Below are 16,714 nucleotides of genomic sequence, written 5' to 3'. Positions count from 1 at the left end.
AAGGTAGTTAATGAATCTTGACTATTTAAATAAAGGTAATTTTGAAAGAATCTGCCCAAAGCCTTTTTGAAATTTAAAAGCTCCACTTAATTTGAAAAAAAATTAAAAGTCTAAAAAATCACTTATTATGAAACGGAGGGAGTAATTAACTGTGATATTGACTCTAGTAATTAACAACTGTACTGATTAACATGAATTGAGGAGAAATCAAAGCCAACAGCATCAATTATTAATGAACCAACTTTGACACATCTCAAGAAAAAATAGAAAATCAACAGTAATTTATGATTGTGGTCAATTCTACGAAAGAAAACAAAAAAGCATAAGGGCTTGAGTCTGGTCAGCAGGAACATTGTTGTAGTAGGTTGCAGCATTGAATTATGAGTTATGTATCAGTAGTTATTTTATACAGATTTCCTCACAACTTATCAACGTATATCTGTATTTAGTTATGCGGAATTTTGAATTGCAAATTAAATATCATAATAATTTTATACATGAATAATTTACCTCCTAACTTACTACTTTTCAGCTATTACTTATTCAAAATTTAAAATCGACCCTTAAGCCAACAATAGCAGTTATTACATATCCCAAGAAAAAATAGAGAAAAATGAACGGTAGTTATAGAAAAGCTTAATTTCTTGAGTCAGGCTTGCAGGAACACCGATGGTGTGTTGTAGTGTGTTGCAACATTCAATTATGGGTTTGTAAGTTCCGAAAAGCCAAGAATTGAAAAATCAACACCGTAATTTATGGTCCACTGTTCAGGTTTTGCTACTGCTGCACCTGTGATTCTCAGCATTTTTTGCTTTTGTTGATCAATCAAGTTTGAGGGTATGTAGGTATGGCCCCTCTCCTCAAGCACCCATAAATAATGTTGGCAGGCATTTGGATATAGGTTTAGTTAAAAAAATGCTTTCGAAAATTAAAATTACACTTGAATATGTATTTTACACCTTTTTTTTTATGAATGTAACAAAATATCATGAAAAAAATTATTTTATCAATTTATAATCAACCAATATTTTTTTTTAAAAAAAGGAAGGAGATTCATGTCCAAACGGACCGTAAGTCAGAAATTGGTTATAGTTTACGTTAGTTCACTCAGAGTAAGATGACAAAGCCCCACATTTATTGCTGCCATTTCCTGTCTCTTTCCTTTGGATTTCCCATGCAATAATTAATTAATGCTTCTATTCCTCTTCAAGGTTAAAATGCTGCTTGCATGAAACACTAAGTAGTACGAGTATAGAGTAATTTATAACTTGCTGTAAACAAACGCCTTGCTTGGTTTTCTTTGGTGTGTGATATGCCCTTTCAGTCGCACAATTTTATGGTCCAACTAAACAAATGTAGCCTACACCTGGCAAGGTAAAAATGATGGGACCAGTGCGTGTTAATTTTGGTTAGTTAAAAAGAGAAAGTGATAGTAACTCATAACAGTATATATTAAAACTGATTATACAGTTGGACGTAAGATCTGCATATATCCTACTTTCACCGGACTTTATTTATGGAATTACATTGAAAATGTTATTGTTGATGCAATTCAATTTCAACCAGAAGAATTGAAAACACAAAAGTTATTTGCAGATAATCTTAAGTCAACAAGGATTGCAGATAGGCTGGCAGACCAAACAGGAGATTCTTTTTTGTATTTTGGGGCTTGCTTTGAATCAAAGTCCTCAAGAACTTGGATAATACGGTATTCATAAACAGCTAATAGTCCGCGGTCAAAACTAAGCCCCTCAAACCTGTCAATATATTTATTTTTGGCATTCGAACTATATTCAGTTTGTTCAGATTGAGTACCTAAACATATGATAAAGTGTTCTTATATATTAGATACTTTTAACTCAAATTTTGAAAAAGCTTTGTATTATGTGGTGTTCTCAAGCGCTTGATCCGTTAGATAAGTTAACCACATAAAACATGACATCTCCTTTAATTATACTCATCAAGTATGTTCCAATTGAGACTGATGTGTATAATTACAGGAGGTGACATATTTTATTTGGTAAACTTATCTATGTAATGGACTCTTGGGAACATGCATGCCCGTAAACTTTTTCATATTTTTACCTGAAATTATCTAATAGGAACACTTTATCATGTATTCATGTACTCGATTGAAACAGACCATCGTTCGCATCTCTAATTAAATATATACCGACAAATTTAAAGGATCATCTATTTATTCCACCTAAAATAAAATGAAACAAAGTTCTGAGGTGTAGAGGAAGGGAAAGGGTGAAAAATGTAAGGAGATAAAAGTAAATATACTTGGGCCGTGGGAGGTCTTTAAAAAAGTTCGATCCATGTTTACATCAAATAAAAGAATGCTAAAAAAAAACAAAAAACAAAAAACTGATATATGGACATTTGTCTAGCTAACCATACGATCAAGTGATATGTATTCTTATTTTAAATTTATTTAATGAAATTATTTGACTGATATAAATATGGATTTACGTGAAAACCTTGGTTCCTCAAGAGTCTAGCCAAATTAATTGCGTATTTGACTTGTAGTTGTCGAAAAAAGAAAGTATTGAAGCTCGTGAGCATAGGTTACGTAATTAATGGTGGAGCCAGGAGTTAGCTGGACAGCCTGGATTAAAGCGGGTCAAAAGGGAGACACATAATCGTGCATGAAAATGGACCCAAAATAGTCACATATTACAACAAATGTTTTGTTTATAAATGCATGAAGATTACTTGGCTGTTGCACAATCTCTCATCTGTCAACCAACGGGTCCAGTACGTACAGTTCCAATTCAAAGAGGAATATAAGCAATAATGTTCTCAAGAGGAATATAAGCAATAATGTTCTCCTTTTAGGACCCAAAGTCTTCGATTCTAAAAGAAATAGGAGAAGTAAATATAAGATGGTAAGCTCATGTGTTGGGCGGAACTAACATGTCAAGTACGAGTGCAACAAAATTAAGTAACTTTGGTCTAATAAATTTTGGAACTCAGTAAACTTCATAATCAAGACTCATAAACTATAAATTTTGTATCGGCTAAGCTTAAAATGTTATCTCTATCGATATTGATATAGGTTTTTAGTAATTTTACACTCGTCAAGTTATTTGATTGAACTCATCAACCTTCGTCATAATGAGGACGACTTGTGGCAGTTGACGCCTTATGAATTGCTTCAAATTGAAGCCTTCAATAGTTGGCATAAATCCTTTTTTCTTGGATAAACCGAAGCAATAATTAAACCACAATGTTCACTTCTCCTTTTGTTGTTTTCTTACTCCCCAACGAGAATTTGGTTGCATTTCAGCTTACATATTGGCCTAAAGTTGGTGAGATTTGTAGTTACCTGAACTTGTATTCGACTTTTTCTAAACGTTAGTCATTTTCAATTTCAGATATGCCAGATCAAGGTATGACAATAAGATAATCTCTAAATTAAAGCCAGATAATTGTGTCTAAACTACGAGGTTGTTAGGATTTGGGAATTTTTTGCGATGAGAAATACTGTCACCAATCTATATCTATATATATTATAAAGTTAGCGTAAACCAGGTGATCGCTCTGATATTTATCTTTTTTCTCGCTTTTTTGTACTTTTTTTCTCATTTTTCTTAATTATTATATTTAAAAAATAATCTCCATAACTCACATTCCTTAAGCTTCATAACATCTACTTTTTTTTCTACTGTTTTTTGTACTTTTTTTCTCATGTGTGTTTTTTCTTAATTATTATATTAAAATTTAACTCACTAATGAAAAGAAAAAAGGATAAATACTTATGTACGTATATTAAATACTAAATACACACAAAAAATAAAATCAAATTTGTTACTCATAAGCCTTTAGTTATAAAAGCGTTCTACTAGATGATAATCGCAAGTAAGTTTTAAATTACAGATATTCAATTTTAGCTTTTAGTTTCAAAAGAGCAAATAATATATTTTTAAAGTTATGGGTTAATATCTACTTGATTCGAAAAAAAACTTTTAAATATTTATTACAATTTTAATAATTTTTTATAAAATTAATTTGTTTTATTTATATTAGAAAGTAAGAAAGCAGAGAAGGGAAAAAAACAAAAGAGCACGGTGACGAGGGAAAGTGAAAGACAAAAATTGAGGCGAAAGTTAGGGGTTCAATTTAACCAACTTATCATGCTAGATATGCTCCTAAAAAAGAGATTAATCTTTTTTATAATATAAAAGACTAATAAAAACCGCTAAGTGGTGAAAAATTAGAGAAAAGTACAAAGGTAAATGTTAATAATAAAATATAGATTAAAACTTGAAACTAAACTTTGGAAGACTAAATTTTTAATATTCGTATATTTAAAAAAAAAACCGATTTTAATAATTTTGATTTTTTCTTTATTACCTACGCTTAAAAAGAGATTAATCTTTTTTATATTAAAAGACTAATAAAAACCGAATAAATTAAATGTTAGTAATAAAATATAATTAATTACTTTCGAAGACTAAATTTTTAATATTCGTATATTTAAAAAAAAATCATTTGAGTCTAAGCTGGCACGCTATCACGGAAAGACCATGCGTAAAAGAGACAACATAAAATTAAAGCAATTGCTCAATTATTAACTTTGGCGTGCAAACTTAAAATATACTAGTATATATATAGGATGTCATTCGAAATTTTTTAGGTACTGCACAAACAGGAAAATCAAGTCAAAGGAACAAATTAAATCTTATCTATTTAAACCACAAACCCAATAGTGTGCCATAATTAGTTTGAAAATTTGTCTACACTGAAGTGACTTCCGGACCTTGAAAACAAACGGAGAAAACGCCCAAAATAGTCCATTGGCTTTGGATCATTTTAAACTAAAGTCCAAAAATAATGGTAACCATTTGGGGCTTTTTCTCAAAACAAACTATAGTCATATACTATAGTCATATTTAAGAACGAAAGATCAAAGATGGGAGAAAATGTAGGAAAAGCTGAGTACTGCCTCCTTTCCATTTATTTGACCCTTTTCACTTGTCTTGGTAATTTGATTAATCGTAAAATAAAATCAGATTAAAACATTAAATGATTTAGTTTAAATTTAACCTTAGATATTTAAAAGCTACGTGATAATTACTAATAAGGCTATAATTAAACTATTTTTTTTTTTTGCAAGGTGGGCGATTGGTTGAGCGTAGAACTTCGCGTAATAGAGGTTTCGGGTTCGCAACTCACCTGCCTACGAAACGGGAGATTTGGACAGGTTGAGGCTCGTCGTACGGGGAACTGCAGTGCGGGTTCTCTACTTGTGTGGTTTTGCGAAATTTTATCCCAGGAGGAGAGTTCTGTCTTGTATTTCAACAGAGTAGCTTGCGGTTTCCTTATCATAAAAATAAAAATAATAACAAGCTATCACTTTTTTGTTCTATAGTGGCTTACAGAAAAGTAAACTTGTAAACTAATTGAAGTTTAGGAGCAGGCTGGCGGGTTCTCGTTTAAATCTAATAGTATATATCTTGTTAATGCAACATTGCATTACACCATATTTATGAATATCGAACATCGGGTGAGAAATTAAAAAAAAATTGAATCTTATACAACTATAGTTTGATGATTTTGTGAGTATAAACATGGCTCACTGTACAAAGTTCAAAATCTTTTCAACAAATAAGTAGGCTTTTGGCCAGGGAAACTAAATATTTTTACTTTATTTGGTATTTCGGAGTTGAAGATGGAGTTGTATTTGGTTATAATTTTTGCAAAGAATATTTAGTTATTTGAATGTATTGAAAGCGAAATTTATTTTTGGTATTTCTCAAGTTCCAAATACAAAACATTGATTTTCAAATAAAGGAAAAATGCTTTCCCCAAAAAAAGTAAAAAAACTCATGGCCAAACGGGCCCTTATACAAGTGTAATGCGCTTTTACGTCTACAGAAAGTACTCAAGTACATCAAATACTTCCTCCGTCCTAAAAAGATTGTTCTCTTTTGATTCGGCACAAAATTTAAGAAATAATAAAAAAAATTTAAAATGTATGGTCCAAAATAAATTTTAGATATTTATGTGATAGTAAATCATCTCATAAAGTTAAATTATTTCTAAATTTAGAAAGAGAATAACTTTTTTAGAATAAATTAAAAAAAAAAAAAAAGAATAATTTTTTTGGGACAGAGATAGTAACTTTTCTCTACAAAATTTGAACAATCTTGACCGCCAAATCAAAAGTTGCTTTTTATCAAAATGAGAGTAATGGTCAGAATTAATGATGTGAAACCATTTCCATCCAGGCTTTTCCTCCTAATACGACCAATCACAGTATTTTCTCGAGCAACGAGTCTTTTTAAATTAGTACGATCTGAGATCACATAAATAAAGTTAATGAGTATCAGCATATTCAGGAGGGAAAGTTGAAATTTTTTCCCTCCTGAATATTCAATGCCACTATTGCCATATACTATAGTCCCGGCATCATGTTTAGGGGTGTTCATGGTTCGGTTTGGGTCGGTTATTGGTTAAAAATACAATTTAGTCGATTTTTAAATGTCTAAAATTATAATCAAACCAAGTAAAATAATAACCACCGGTTTGGTTATTGTCGGTTTGGTTCGGTGGTTTTCATTGTCAAATATTCTCTCTCTACATTCTTAATTTCTTATTCTTTTTTTCTCGGCCCACAATACAACTATATTGTTATGGCAATGTAAAATGAAAAGAGATAGTAGGGTTAAATGGGCTTACGACTTATTAGAGTTGGGCTTGGATTGTTGGACTTGGACATATTCTTTTAAGACATGGGCTTTAAAAATAAGTAGACCAAAATTAAATTAATAATTAAAAGGTATAAAATATCTTTAATTATTTATGAAAAGTTAATATTATACATATAAATAATTATAAATTTTATGTATATAATTATCGGTTTGGTTCGGTTATTTATTCGGTTATTTTTACTATAACCATAACCAAACCAAATATTATCGGTTTTTAATTTAAAACCAAACCAAACCAAACCAAATGTTGGTTTTATTCGGTTTGGTTTTGGTTTTTGCTAATGACTTGATTTTTTAATCATGTTATGATCTATGGTCATCATGTAATACATACTTGATTGATTATCCGGTGCTCATTGTCTATAGATTGATATACATTGTTATGTGTAAGAGTGTTAAATGGGCAGGCTAGGCTTAAAAGAGGCAATTCACGCGATTGCCCCTATTTTGGGGTGATCTTTAATTTTTGCTGCTCAAATAGCTGGTCTTTAATTTTTACCCTTCGCCACTTTAAGTAATAAAAAAGTGGTCGAAAATACACCTGAGATTCTGGGTTGGAATTCCAGTAATGTAAAAGAAAAAAACGCAAAGCAAGATTTCGTAGCAAACTATGCCTATTCGGGCAAAAGTTATCTTTTTAAGGCATAATTTCTATGTAAAGTATGACTTGTCCGGCATAGTTTTGGGGAAATTAAGTTATATTGCAAAACTATGCCGGAAAAAAGAACTGCATATAAACTATGTCTTAAGGCATAACTTTTGCCCGAATAGACATAGTTTGCTATGAAATCTTGCCTTGCGAAATTATGTGTTTTTTTTTTTTTTTTTGCCTCTGTTGGGATTCGAACCAGAAACTCTGGTTTATAGACCAGCGAATAAGGGTACTTTGGCCCACAAATTTTCATTAAACGAGAAGTAGGGGCAAACATTAAAGACCACTAATTTGAGGGATAAAAATTGAAGACCAATCCATATAAAGGGCAATCCACTCAGCTGATATTTAAGCAGTTCAAAAAGGGTTAAGATAATAAATAGGTCAGTCCTAGACCGGCCCAAAATTTACTTGGCTGAAATGAGGTGTGCCAGAAACACAAATGCCCTTATTTGGGGGTGGTCTTTAATTTTTGCCCCTCAAATTGCTGGTCTTTAATTGTTGCCCTGCGGCATTTTAAGTGATCGAAAATATCCCTGAGATTCTGGGTTCGAACTCCAACAGAGTATAAAATAAAAAATTCGCAAAGCAGAATTTCGTAGCAAATTAGGCCTATTCAGGCAGAAGGCCTAACTTATGTAAAATCCCAGCAGAGCAAAAGAAATAATAATTATGCCTTGTCAAATTTCGCAAGGCAGAATTTGCCTTAAGGCATAACTAAATTCTACCTTATAGGGCAGAATTTACCTATGGCGTAACTAAATTATATCTTATAAGACAAAAATTTTGCGAAGCCTTGCCTTGCAAAATTATTTTTCTTTTTTACTGAGCGGGGATTCGAATCAAGAATCTCGGGATATTTTCTGCCACTTTTTTAAGCGAAGGGAAAAAGCTAAAGACCAGCAATTTGAGAGGCAAAACTTAAAGACCAGCGTCTTTGAAGGGAATCCACATAAAAAATTGAAAACAATGGGGCAATTCGCAGGAATGCCCTTATTTTGGGGTGGTCTTTAATTTTTGCCCCTCAAATTAGTGGTCTTTAATTTTTGCCCTTCACCTAATACCATGAGGTTTGGGGTTCAAATCTCGGCTCAGTAAAAAAAAAAAAAATCACAAGACAGAGTTTTATAGCACACTTAGGCCTGCAGGCAGAATTTTGCCTGCTTCAGGTTCAGGCAGAGTTTCGCAGGCAAAACTCTCTCTGCCTTGTAAATCCAAGTTCTACCTGGCGAAATTTTTAATAATTTTTGCCTTCGAAGACACTGATCTATATTTTTTGCCCCTCAAATTGGTGGTCTTTAATTTTTGCCCTTTACCTAATACCCCGAGGTTCTGGGTTCAAACCTATACTCAGTTAAAAAAAAATCGCAAGGCAAAAGTTTGTAGCAAAATTAGGCCTATTCAGGTAGAGGTTTGCCTTAAGGCAAACTTTTACCCAAAATTTGACTTTAAGGCAAACCTCTACCTTAATTTTTTTGGCAAAGTTAGGCCTATTTGCTTGAATAAGCCTAATTTTCCTACAAACCCTTGCCTTGCAATTTTTTTTTTAATATTTAACTGAATCGGGTTCGAACTCGGAACCCATAAATTTTTAGGCGAAGGACGAAAATAAAAGATTTCAAATTTGAGGGGCAAAAATTAAAGACCAGTGACTTTGAAGGGCATTCCGCACAAAAAAAAAAAAAGATTAATTTAGGCTACATAGCTGCCCAGTTTTTAGATGGACTAGAATGGGTTTGGCTAAAATGGACTAAGCTCATGAAAATATTCCAATAAATTATAAATTCGTTTATTTGTTCAATTCTTGCTAAAAATATAGTGACTTATGAAAAAAATGGTTTATTATTTATAATTTTAATAGGTTAAATAAATTGAATTTGTATTTCTAGCCTGATTGGCCAAGCTCGTTTTTCTCCAATTTTTTTTTCCATAAAGTGCTTATTTTAAAAAAAGTGAGGTGTTTAATCAAGCTTCTGAGAGAAAATAAGTACTTTTGGTGAGTAGCGAAAACAGTTTTCTAGAAACTAAAAAAAGTAATTTTTCCTCAAAAACACTTTTAAAAAAATACATTTAAAAGCGCTTTTTAAAAGTTTGACTAAATGATAATTACTGCTTAAAAATATTTTTAGAATTAATCGATCAAATAGAAACTATTTGTCACAAAAAATATTTTTTAAAATAAGCTAATTTTAAAAATTTAATCAAAACAGACTATACATGTATAGAACAAAAAATTATAGAGTAGAGTTTGGGGGATTACCTGAATTCAAAGTGGGGTCACCTGAAGTCAATGCGACTCATTTAAAATTTAAAATTATTAGGAAAAAGCTTGGTGGAGTAGTTGAGCGGATGAAGGGGGCGTGTGCACGTACATTTATTTTATCATTTATTAATCAACAGAGAGAGAGAGAAAGAAAGGGGAAAAAAAAAAAAAAGCAGAGAACAGAGAAATGGCTACCCTTACTATTCCTCCAGTTTTATCTTCCCCTCGTGATGACGCCATGCACCTTTACAAAGCTTTCAAAGGTATAATTCCTCACCATTATCTTTCTATTTAAGTCTATGTGATCATTTCCATTAACTTCATAACTTCTCTCGTTTTTTATTTGTAGGGTTACTAGTCTTCTGCTTCATTTTTATTTGTCTTTTGTACTGGAATTCATCCTGCTTTGTGGGTTCCTTTTTTGTTTTTGCCCTAGAATTTTGAATTTTTGTTGAGGATGAGTTGTTGTTTCACTGAATTAAGCTTCAAGCATGACAAAAAGAAAAATAAGAAGGGCCTAATTACTTGCTTTTTATCATTTTAAAAAAGAATAAAATGTTTATGAAGAGAGAAAGGAAGTTGTTGTGCCAGGGGAGAAAGCACATGTGTAGTTCTGGCATGTATTTGTATTTGATTTAGTGTTGTTTACTTAAAAATAGAATAGAATTTAACATTACTCCTTGAATATTTTAAAATAAAAACTTGTAAAATAATTATATCCTTTTTTTAACAAGTGAGGGATAGGAGAAGGGTCCCCTATCAGACAGTATTCTTTAGAGATGCGTGAGTTTGTCTCCAATTTTCTGTGTAGATTTGCCTGTATGCTTTCTAGAATTATTGCACCCCAAGGGTGTGGCCTAGTGGTCAACGAAGTGGGTTGAGAACCATGAGGTCTCAGGTTCAATTACCAGAAGAGACAAAAACACTAGCTGATTTCTTCCCATTTGTCCTAGCCTTGGTGGACAGTTACTTGGTACATGTTGCTCGTTAGAGGTGGCAGGTATCCGGTGGAATTAGTCGAGGTGCGTGCAAGCTGGCCCAGACAATAAGGTTATCAAAAAAAAAAAAAAAAAAAAATAATTATTAGAAGTAGCGTAGCTAAACAAAGAGGAAATGCATAGGATGATGGAGTTCACGAAATTCAGCACATCATAATTTTGATATTGCAAATTTCATTCGTGGCAGAATGTTTATGGCTTGGCGTTGGTGCAATTATCTGGAATCACTACCTGGGCTTCTGAATATATCCCATTCCCTCCACCCCTTGGTGTAAAGCTAACCAATCTCCTAATGAAAGAAGTTATTCCTATTTCAAGGCCTCAATGAAATTTAACAAGTAAAGCATGGTGTCTCCCATAACATTAAGGTAGCTTAGCCTTGAGATAATGATTAATCTTCACAGTTTATTTCTCCATTCACGCGAGCTCTGTAGTTCTGTATCACATCAATTACTTTGAACCAATCAAAATATTAGACAGGGCACAAAAGATGATACATTTTGCTTCTAGAACTCCTAGCAAGCTATGGCTTACAGGACAGTATACTCCTTTGAACTTTAAGTGCTATCAGGTTAACAAATAAATGTCATCATCCCATTTCGGTTTAATTTCTGGGTTAGAGTTTATGTACTCCAAAGTGGAAAATAAACGCATAATCAAGTTATTTCTGACGTAATTTCTTATGAGTGCATACAATACTTGAAAATCAGAAGGTGACTTCAAAAGCGGAATTAAGTTATAGTGTGTTGCTATTCAGCTTGCCTTCTATTGAATTACTTGGTTCGTGTTGTGCAGGATTTGGATGTGATAAACCAGCAGTCATTAACATCCTTGCCCATCGTGATGCAACTCAGCGGGCTCTTATTCAACAGGAATACAGAGCTATGTATTCTGAAGAGCTAAGCAAACGCTTGGCCAAAGAGCTTAGTGGTAACCTCGAGGTATTGATGGAGAATAGAAATTCTGGAATATCTTTGATAACTCTTTAACTTTTTACTACTTTATTAAACAAGAATTTTAGAGGCCTAAAGCTTATTGCATTCAGAGAGAAGATTTAAAAAGTTAGGGCATTAGCAACATCAATGACAATAGACAAATGAAACTGAATGTGGCAAAATTTGTGATTCCTCCTTTAGTCTTTTCTCTTTCAAGCTGTCCGTTTCTTCATCTTCTTTATCATTTTGAATGGTTCCAGAAAGCAGTATTGCTTTGGATGTATGATCCAGCAGGAAGGGATGCTATACTAGTAAGGAAGGCCTTGAGTGCTGAGGCCATTGATCTCAGAGCTGCCACTGAAGTGATATGTTCTCGGACTCCGTCTCAAATAGTACATGTCAAACAACTTTACCATTCCATGAATGGTACTTACCTTGAGCATGATATTGAGCTTCACGCATCTGGTGATCACAAAAAGGTAGTCACCCTCTCCATCTTGTACAAAATAAAATCTTTTTTTCACTTGAGTCATTTATTCCCTTTTAAATGATGATTACAAGTACATGAAAGAAGAGAACATAAGGCAATTCTGGATCACCTAAAAGACGAAAACCTTGTGGAAAAAGTAAATAAATGAGTAATAGTAGTAGTTTGTGGAACTTTATTTGTCCAGTTATAGTCTTTAGGAAAGATGAGGGGAAAATGAGGAACTCTCAAGTGACTTTTGTACTTATACCATTTACCCTTTGTGCTGGGGCACCGGGCACCTATGCCTCCGTTGAATAGAACTGACCTGAATCTAGTATGGTTTCTGATTTCAATATATTAGTTACTTTTTTTGGAGTTTTACTTGCTTTATACAAATGGAAGTTTACCTTGTACGATCTCTAAAACTCAAACAGATAATTGCACGTACTGCTTAGGTCTTATGAAGGAAGATACTGATATATTATTTTCTCTTAATCACTACAGTTGCTTCTAGCATATGTAAGCGCAATGCGCTATGAAGGCCCAGAAGTTGACAGAGCTACGGTGGATTATGATGCTAAAGCTCTTTACAAAGCTGGGGAGAAGAAACTGGGAACTGATGAGAAGACTTTTATACAAATTTTCTCTGAAAGAAGCAGGGCACACTTGGCTGCTGTTAGTGCTGCTTATCACAGCATGTACAGCAGGTCGTTAAAAAAGGTAAGCTGACATCATTTAGAAAACCTATTCAGATTTTCAATTTAGTTAACCAATGGATTGCAACTGTTACAGGCTGTAAAAAGTGAAACCTCTGGGCTCTTCGAGTTTGCCCTCTTGACTATTTTGCAGTGTGCTGAGAATCCAGCAAAATACTTTGCGAAGGTACAGGTTACATTTGTTTAATTCTTTTCAAGTCATAAACACAATTACCTTTCTGCCTATAATATGGATATTCTTGAACTTATGCTTCTGACTAGCTCTTTCTTTTTCCTCAAATGATATTATCTCCTTTTTCATTTTTTTTTAAAGGTGGGGGTTGGGTTTGCTGTTGGGAATTTTGGATGTCGTTTACTTCTGTTATTTTTCTTTATCTTCCTTTACATGGACATGACCAAAAAGATGGTGTATCTTCTGACTTTTGTAAGTTTATCTATAAAAAAAGGAAAATGAAGGTTTTTTTCTGTTTTGAAACTGGTAACTGGGGAAATGAAGGAATTAACTATCCCAAGTTAAATTTGTAACTAAGGTTGTGTTTGGTATGAAGGAAAAGAAAAAATTTCCAGATTTTATTTTTCCAATTTTCTCATGTTTGGTTGCACATATTTGAGAAAACTTTTTGCTAAGGAACACATTTTCCTCTAATTAGTGGAAAATGACTTCCTTAAGGATCCAAGGGAAGTCATTTTCCGGTTAAAAAAGGAGGCGTTAGACACACGGATTTATGGTGCGCTCTTTGTTTCTTATTTCTGTGTTGGTTTTACAATGAATTCCTTGTTTTGCTTCTTTTATTTATTTATTTATTTATTTTCTTGGTTGAATTTTTTGCTTCTTTTCAAGAACACTTGGAAGGGCTCGCTTACTCTTTTTTCACATGAAAAATCACAAAGAAATAAAACTACATTTTCCATATCATCTGTTTGTAATATTATTGGTATATTTAATTAATGTAATTCTACTTTTTCAAACCCTTTTTAATATTAAAACTATATTTTCCATTCCAAATATTTACTTTTTACTTCACAATTCAGAATTTCTTTATATTCATAGCAGTATGGGTCACTCAGTTACCAGATTTTTTTTTCTACTGATCAATCAAGCACTAAAAAAGATTTTCCATTCACCATCCAAAAACTGGAAAATAAATAAGAAAAAGCTTATTTTCTAGAAAACAATTTCCCCCATACTAAACACACCCTATATCTAATCAATCAATAGTATTATTTTTCAATTAATAGATTTTTCAATCAATAGTATTATTTTTCACTGGGTATGTAGTTGTTGTTCTACTTTTATTTTGTCAATTTTTTAAGCTTATGTTTTTTTTTTTTTTTGATAACGGTAACATCTATTTTTTTTAAAGCTTATGTTTCATATTAGTAAAAGTACTGGTCAAACTTGACCACTAAAGACTAAAATCATAGGACACTTTAATTGGTTGAAAGAGTAATACTTTCAATTCTTCTCTTTGAAAGTGCCAAGTGAAAGTAAATAGTCAAATCAGGAGGAATTGAGTAGATATTATAAGCATAACACTTGACACCTGTCAAGAGACAAATATCATGATAGTTACCTTTTGGAGATGGCATGGTCATTTCACTTCCTGATGTTATACTTAATAGTTGATCCTCTTCCTCCTATTGGATTTCTTCGTCTCCTTGCTTTTGGTTATATGTGTACCAATCAAGAAAAAAAGTGGCCAAGCTGTATTTTGGTTTAGATTTATATTGCCCAAAAGGTTTGCTGGAGATGACTATCCTCCAAAAAATATTCTTTTCCTTCAAGTAGACTAATTTTATCTTGTGTGTCATGTAGATGCATTGCCTCTATACCTCACTGTGATATTTGTTCTCCTTCATGTGGAAAGTTTCATGCTGCTCTTTCTACAGTGGAATATTTCTCATTCATTTTGGCTCTATATCTCAACTTGATGTGGAAAGGGATTCTAAAGATTTTTGTGTTTGTACTGTTAACATCCTTCATTTGCGGGCTTCAGAATAATCTTAAGTAGTTTGCTATAATCTCTGTTCAGTCATTTTTGTCTTGAATTTAGTAAGCCATTCTTTTATGCTTATTCTTACGTGAATAAAATGTGCACTGCCTGCACCTTACATATGTTTAATGGATGCAGGAGTTGCACAAGGCAATGAAGGGCTTGGGGACGGATGATAAGACTCTCATCAGGATAGTAGTCACGCGAACTGAGATCGATATGCAGTATATAAAAGTAGAGTACCAGAAAAAGCATAGGAAATCTCTTAATGATGCTGTTCATTCCGAGACTTCTGGCGATTATCGTACCTTTCTTCTATCTCTTCTTGGGCCTGGTCACTAATGAAGACTCGAGACCATATAGCTGGTGTTTTAAGTATGTCGTCAGTGTTGAAACCCATGTGTGTAAAGCAAGAAGTTTCTGTTGCATGTTAGTAGCCATAAACAACTCTGCAGTTACTCTATTAATGTCTGCTTAATTTCTGAGTTTGGCTGACTTTAAACGGTGTCTATACATTGGTAGTTGTTGTAAAGGTGCCTTCAGATGTTCACTTAAGAATCACCTTTGACTTTTGAGGTATTGTTGTGAGTTGGGACAAATGTTATTCCAGCTGGGGAAGAAAAGAATCACATTTGGCTCTTCTTCTTTTTCTTGGGGTTAATAGCACCTTTGAACTCTAAGTTGTTGATAAATTTTGATTTTGATCCTTGTTACATTTCATTACAAAACACGTTTCTATATTCAAAAATAATGTAACTTTAGATTCACTTTTTGCCCTTAATGTTAAGTTTATTTGGCTACACAAATGTCACAACATGTTTAAGATCATAATTTTTTGAAAAAGGCTAATTTCATGCCAAATAATCACATAAGTTGAAACAAAAGATTAATAATTATCTTTTTAGAGAAGTGATCAAGTATATTAATTTTTTGGGGGTGAAGCTTTTCTAGCTTGTATTTCTTGGATTCCTTCTTTTGGCATGGACAACGAATTTGAGTCCAACACAGTGGTGTTCACTTTTGTCAATATAATTTTTGCATTTTGTAAAGAAAGCTATACATATAACTCATTTTGGAAATAAGATACTAACAAAAATTATTTAAGTATATCATGGAAAAAAAAGTTGTGCAGCTCCTTAAGCTCCCGTTTGGCCATATGTTTTGGGAGCATATTTTAAATATATTTGTTTTGAAATCTTTGTTTGGCCATAAGATTTTGAAAACAAATCTTCAAATCTCAAATTTAGTCTCAAACCTGTAACCCAAGTAATTCTATTTACCATGTTCCTCCATTAAAGCCGTATCTATCATATTACCACAATTAAAGCAGTCTCTTCAATAAAGTGAACGAGCGAAGCTGTGCCCAAACAGTAGAAGAAGAAATTCTAGGGAAAATTGCTCGGTCAACTGTAGAAATCCGTTGCGAAGATAAATATGGATCTTTGTATTGTAATTTGAATTGTAGTAGGTAATAAGTGTGTTATTAGCAGTTGTTCTTAAAATATAATGTTCTGCATAATTTGGGATGATCAACTTTGTATGATTGGGTATTCTTGATAGTTTTTAGAATTTATGGTTATAAGTAATATTTCATGTTTTCCAAAACAAAAAGTGAAATATGATTTGAAAAACTATGACGAAACACATTTTTAAAACTTAAAAAACCTTCACCCAAATCAAGTTTTTCGAAATCTTTCTAAAAATCTATGTCCAAACGCTAGCTAAGCCGTACCCCCACATTTATTATTGGGAGAGTCAAAGTTTTTGTTATCATAATTTTTTAAACTGAATTATTAATTATGGTGATCTATATATATTTTTATACTCTTTTCATTCAGTTTATGTGACGCTTTTTGACTAAACACAAAGTTGAAGAAAAAAAGTTAAAGACTTTTGATACTTATTCTCTAAACTTAACCTTAAATAGTTGTATCACAACAAATCATCTCCGTAAGGTTTAAACGATAA

General features: G+C 32.5%; 1 protein-coding gene across 1 annotated transcript; it reads left to right on the top strand.

Moving 5' to 3' along the window:
- Window positions 1-9,731: 9,731 nt before the first annotated feature.
- Window positions 9,732-15,387, top strand: LOC132033388 (annexin D5). The gene is made up of 6 exons (XM_059423353.1): window positions 9,732-9,897; window positions 11,428-11,573; window positions 11,828-12,046; window positions 12,541-12,756; window positions 12,829-12,918; window positions 14,885-15,387. Exons 1-6 carry the CDS (start codon window positions 9,822-9,824, stop codon window positions 15,086-15,088), a joined length of 951 nt encoding a protein of 316 aa, XP_059279336.1. The 5' UTR covers window positions 9,732-9,821; the 3' UTR covers window positions 15,089-15,387.
- The last annotated feature ends 1,327 nt before the right edge of the window (window positions 15,388-16,714 follow it).

The sequence above is a fragment of the Lycium ferocissimum genome, chromosome 10 (assembly GCF_029784015.1).
Source record: "Lycium ferocissimum isolate CSIRO_LF1 chromosome 10, AGI_CSIRO_Lferr_CH_V1, whole genome shotgun sequence".
NCBI lineage: Eukaryota > Viridiplantae > Streptophyta > Magnoliopsida > Solanales > Solanaceae > Lycium > Lycium ferocissimum.
This window is presented reverse-complemented; position numbering and strand designations above follow the sequence as displayed.

What these genes read in the sequence shown, in the direction of transcription:
- LOC132033388 (XM_059423353.1), top strand. Translation starts at nt 9,822, where the DNA reads ATGGCTACCCTTACTATTCCTCCAGTTTTATCTTCCCCTCGTGATGAC. An exon ending in CCTTTACAAAGCTTTCAAAG is followed by an intron (nt 9,898 to 11,427) that starts GTATAATTCCTC and finishes CGTGTTGTGCAG; the next exon opens with GATTTGGATGTGATAAACCA. An exon ending in ACAGCAGGTCGTTAAAAAAG is followed by an intron (nt 12,757 to 12,828) that starts GTAAGCTGACAT and finishes CAACTGTTACAG; the next exon opens with GCTGTAAAAAGTGAAACCTC.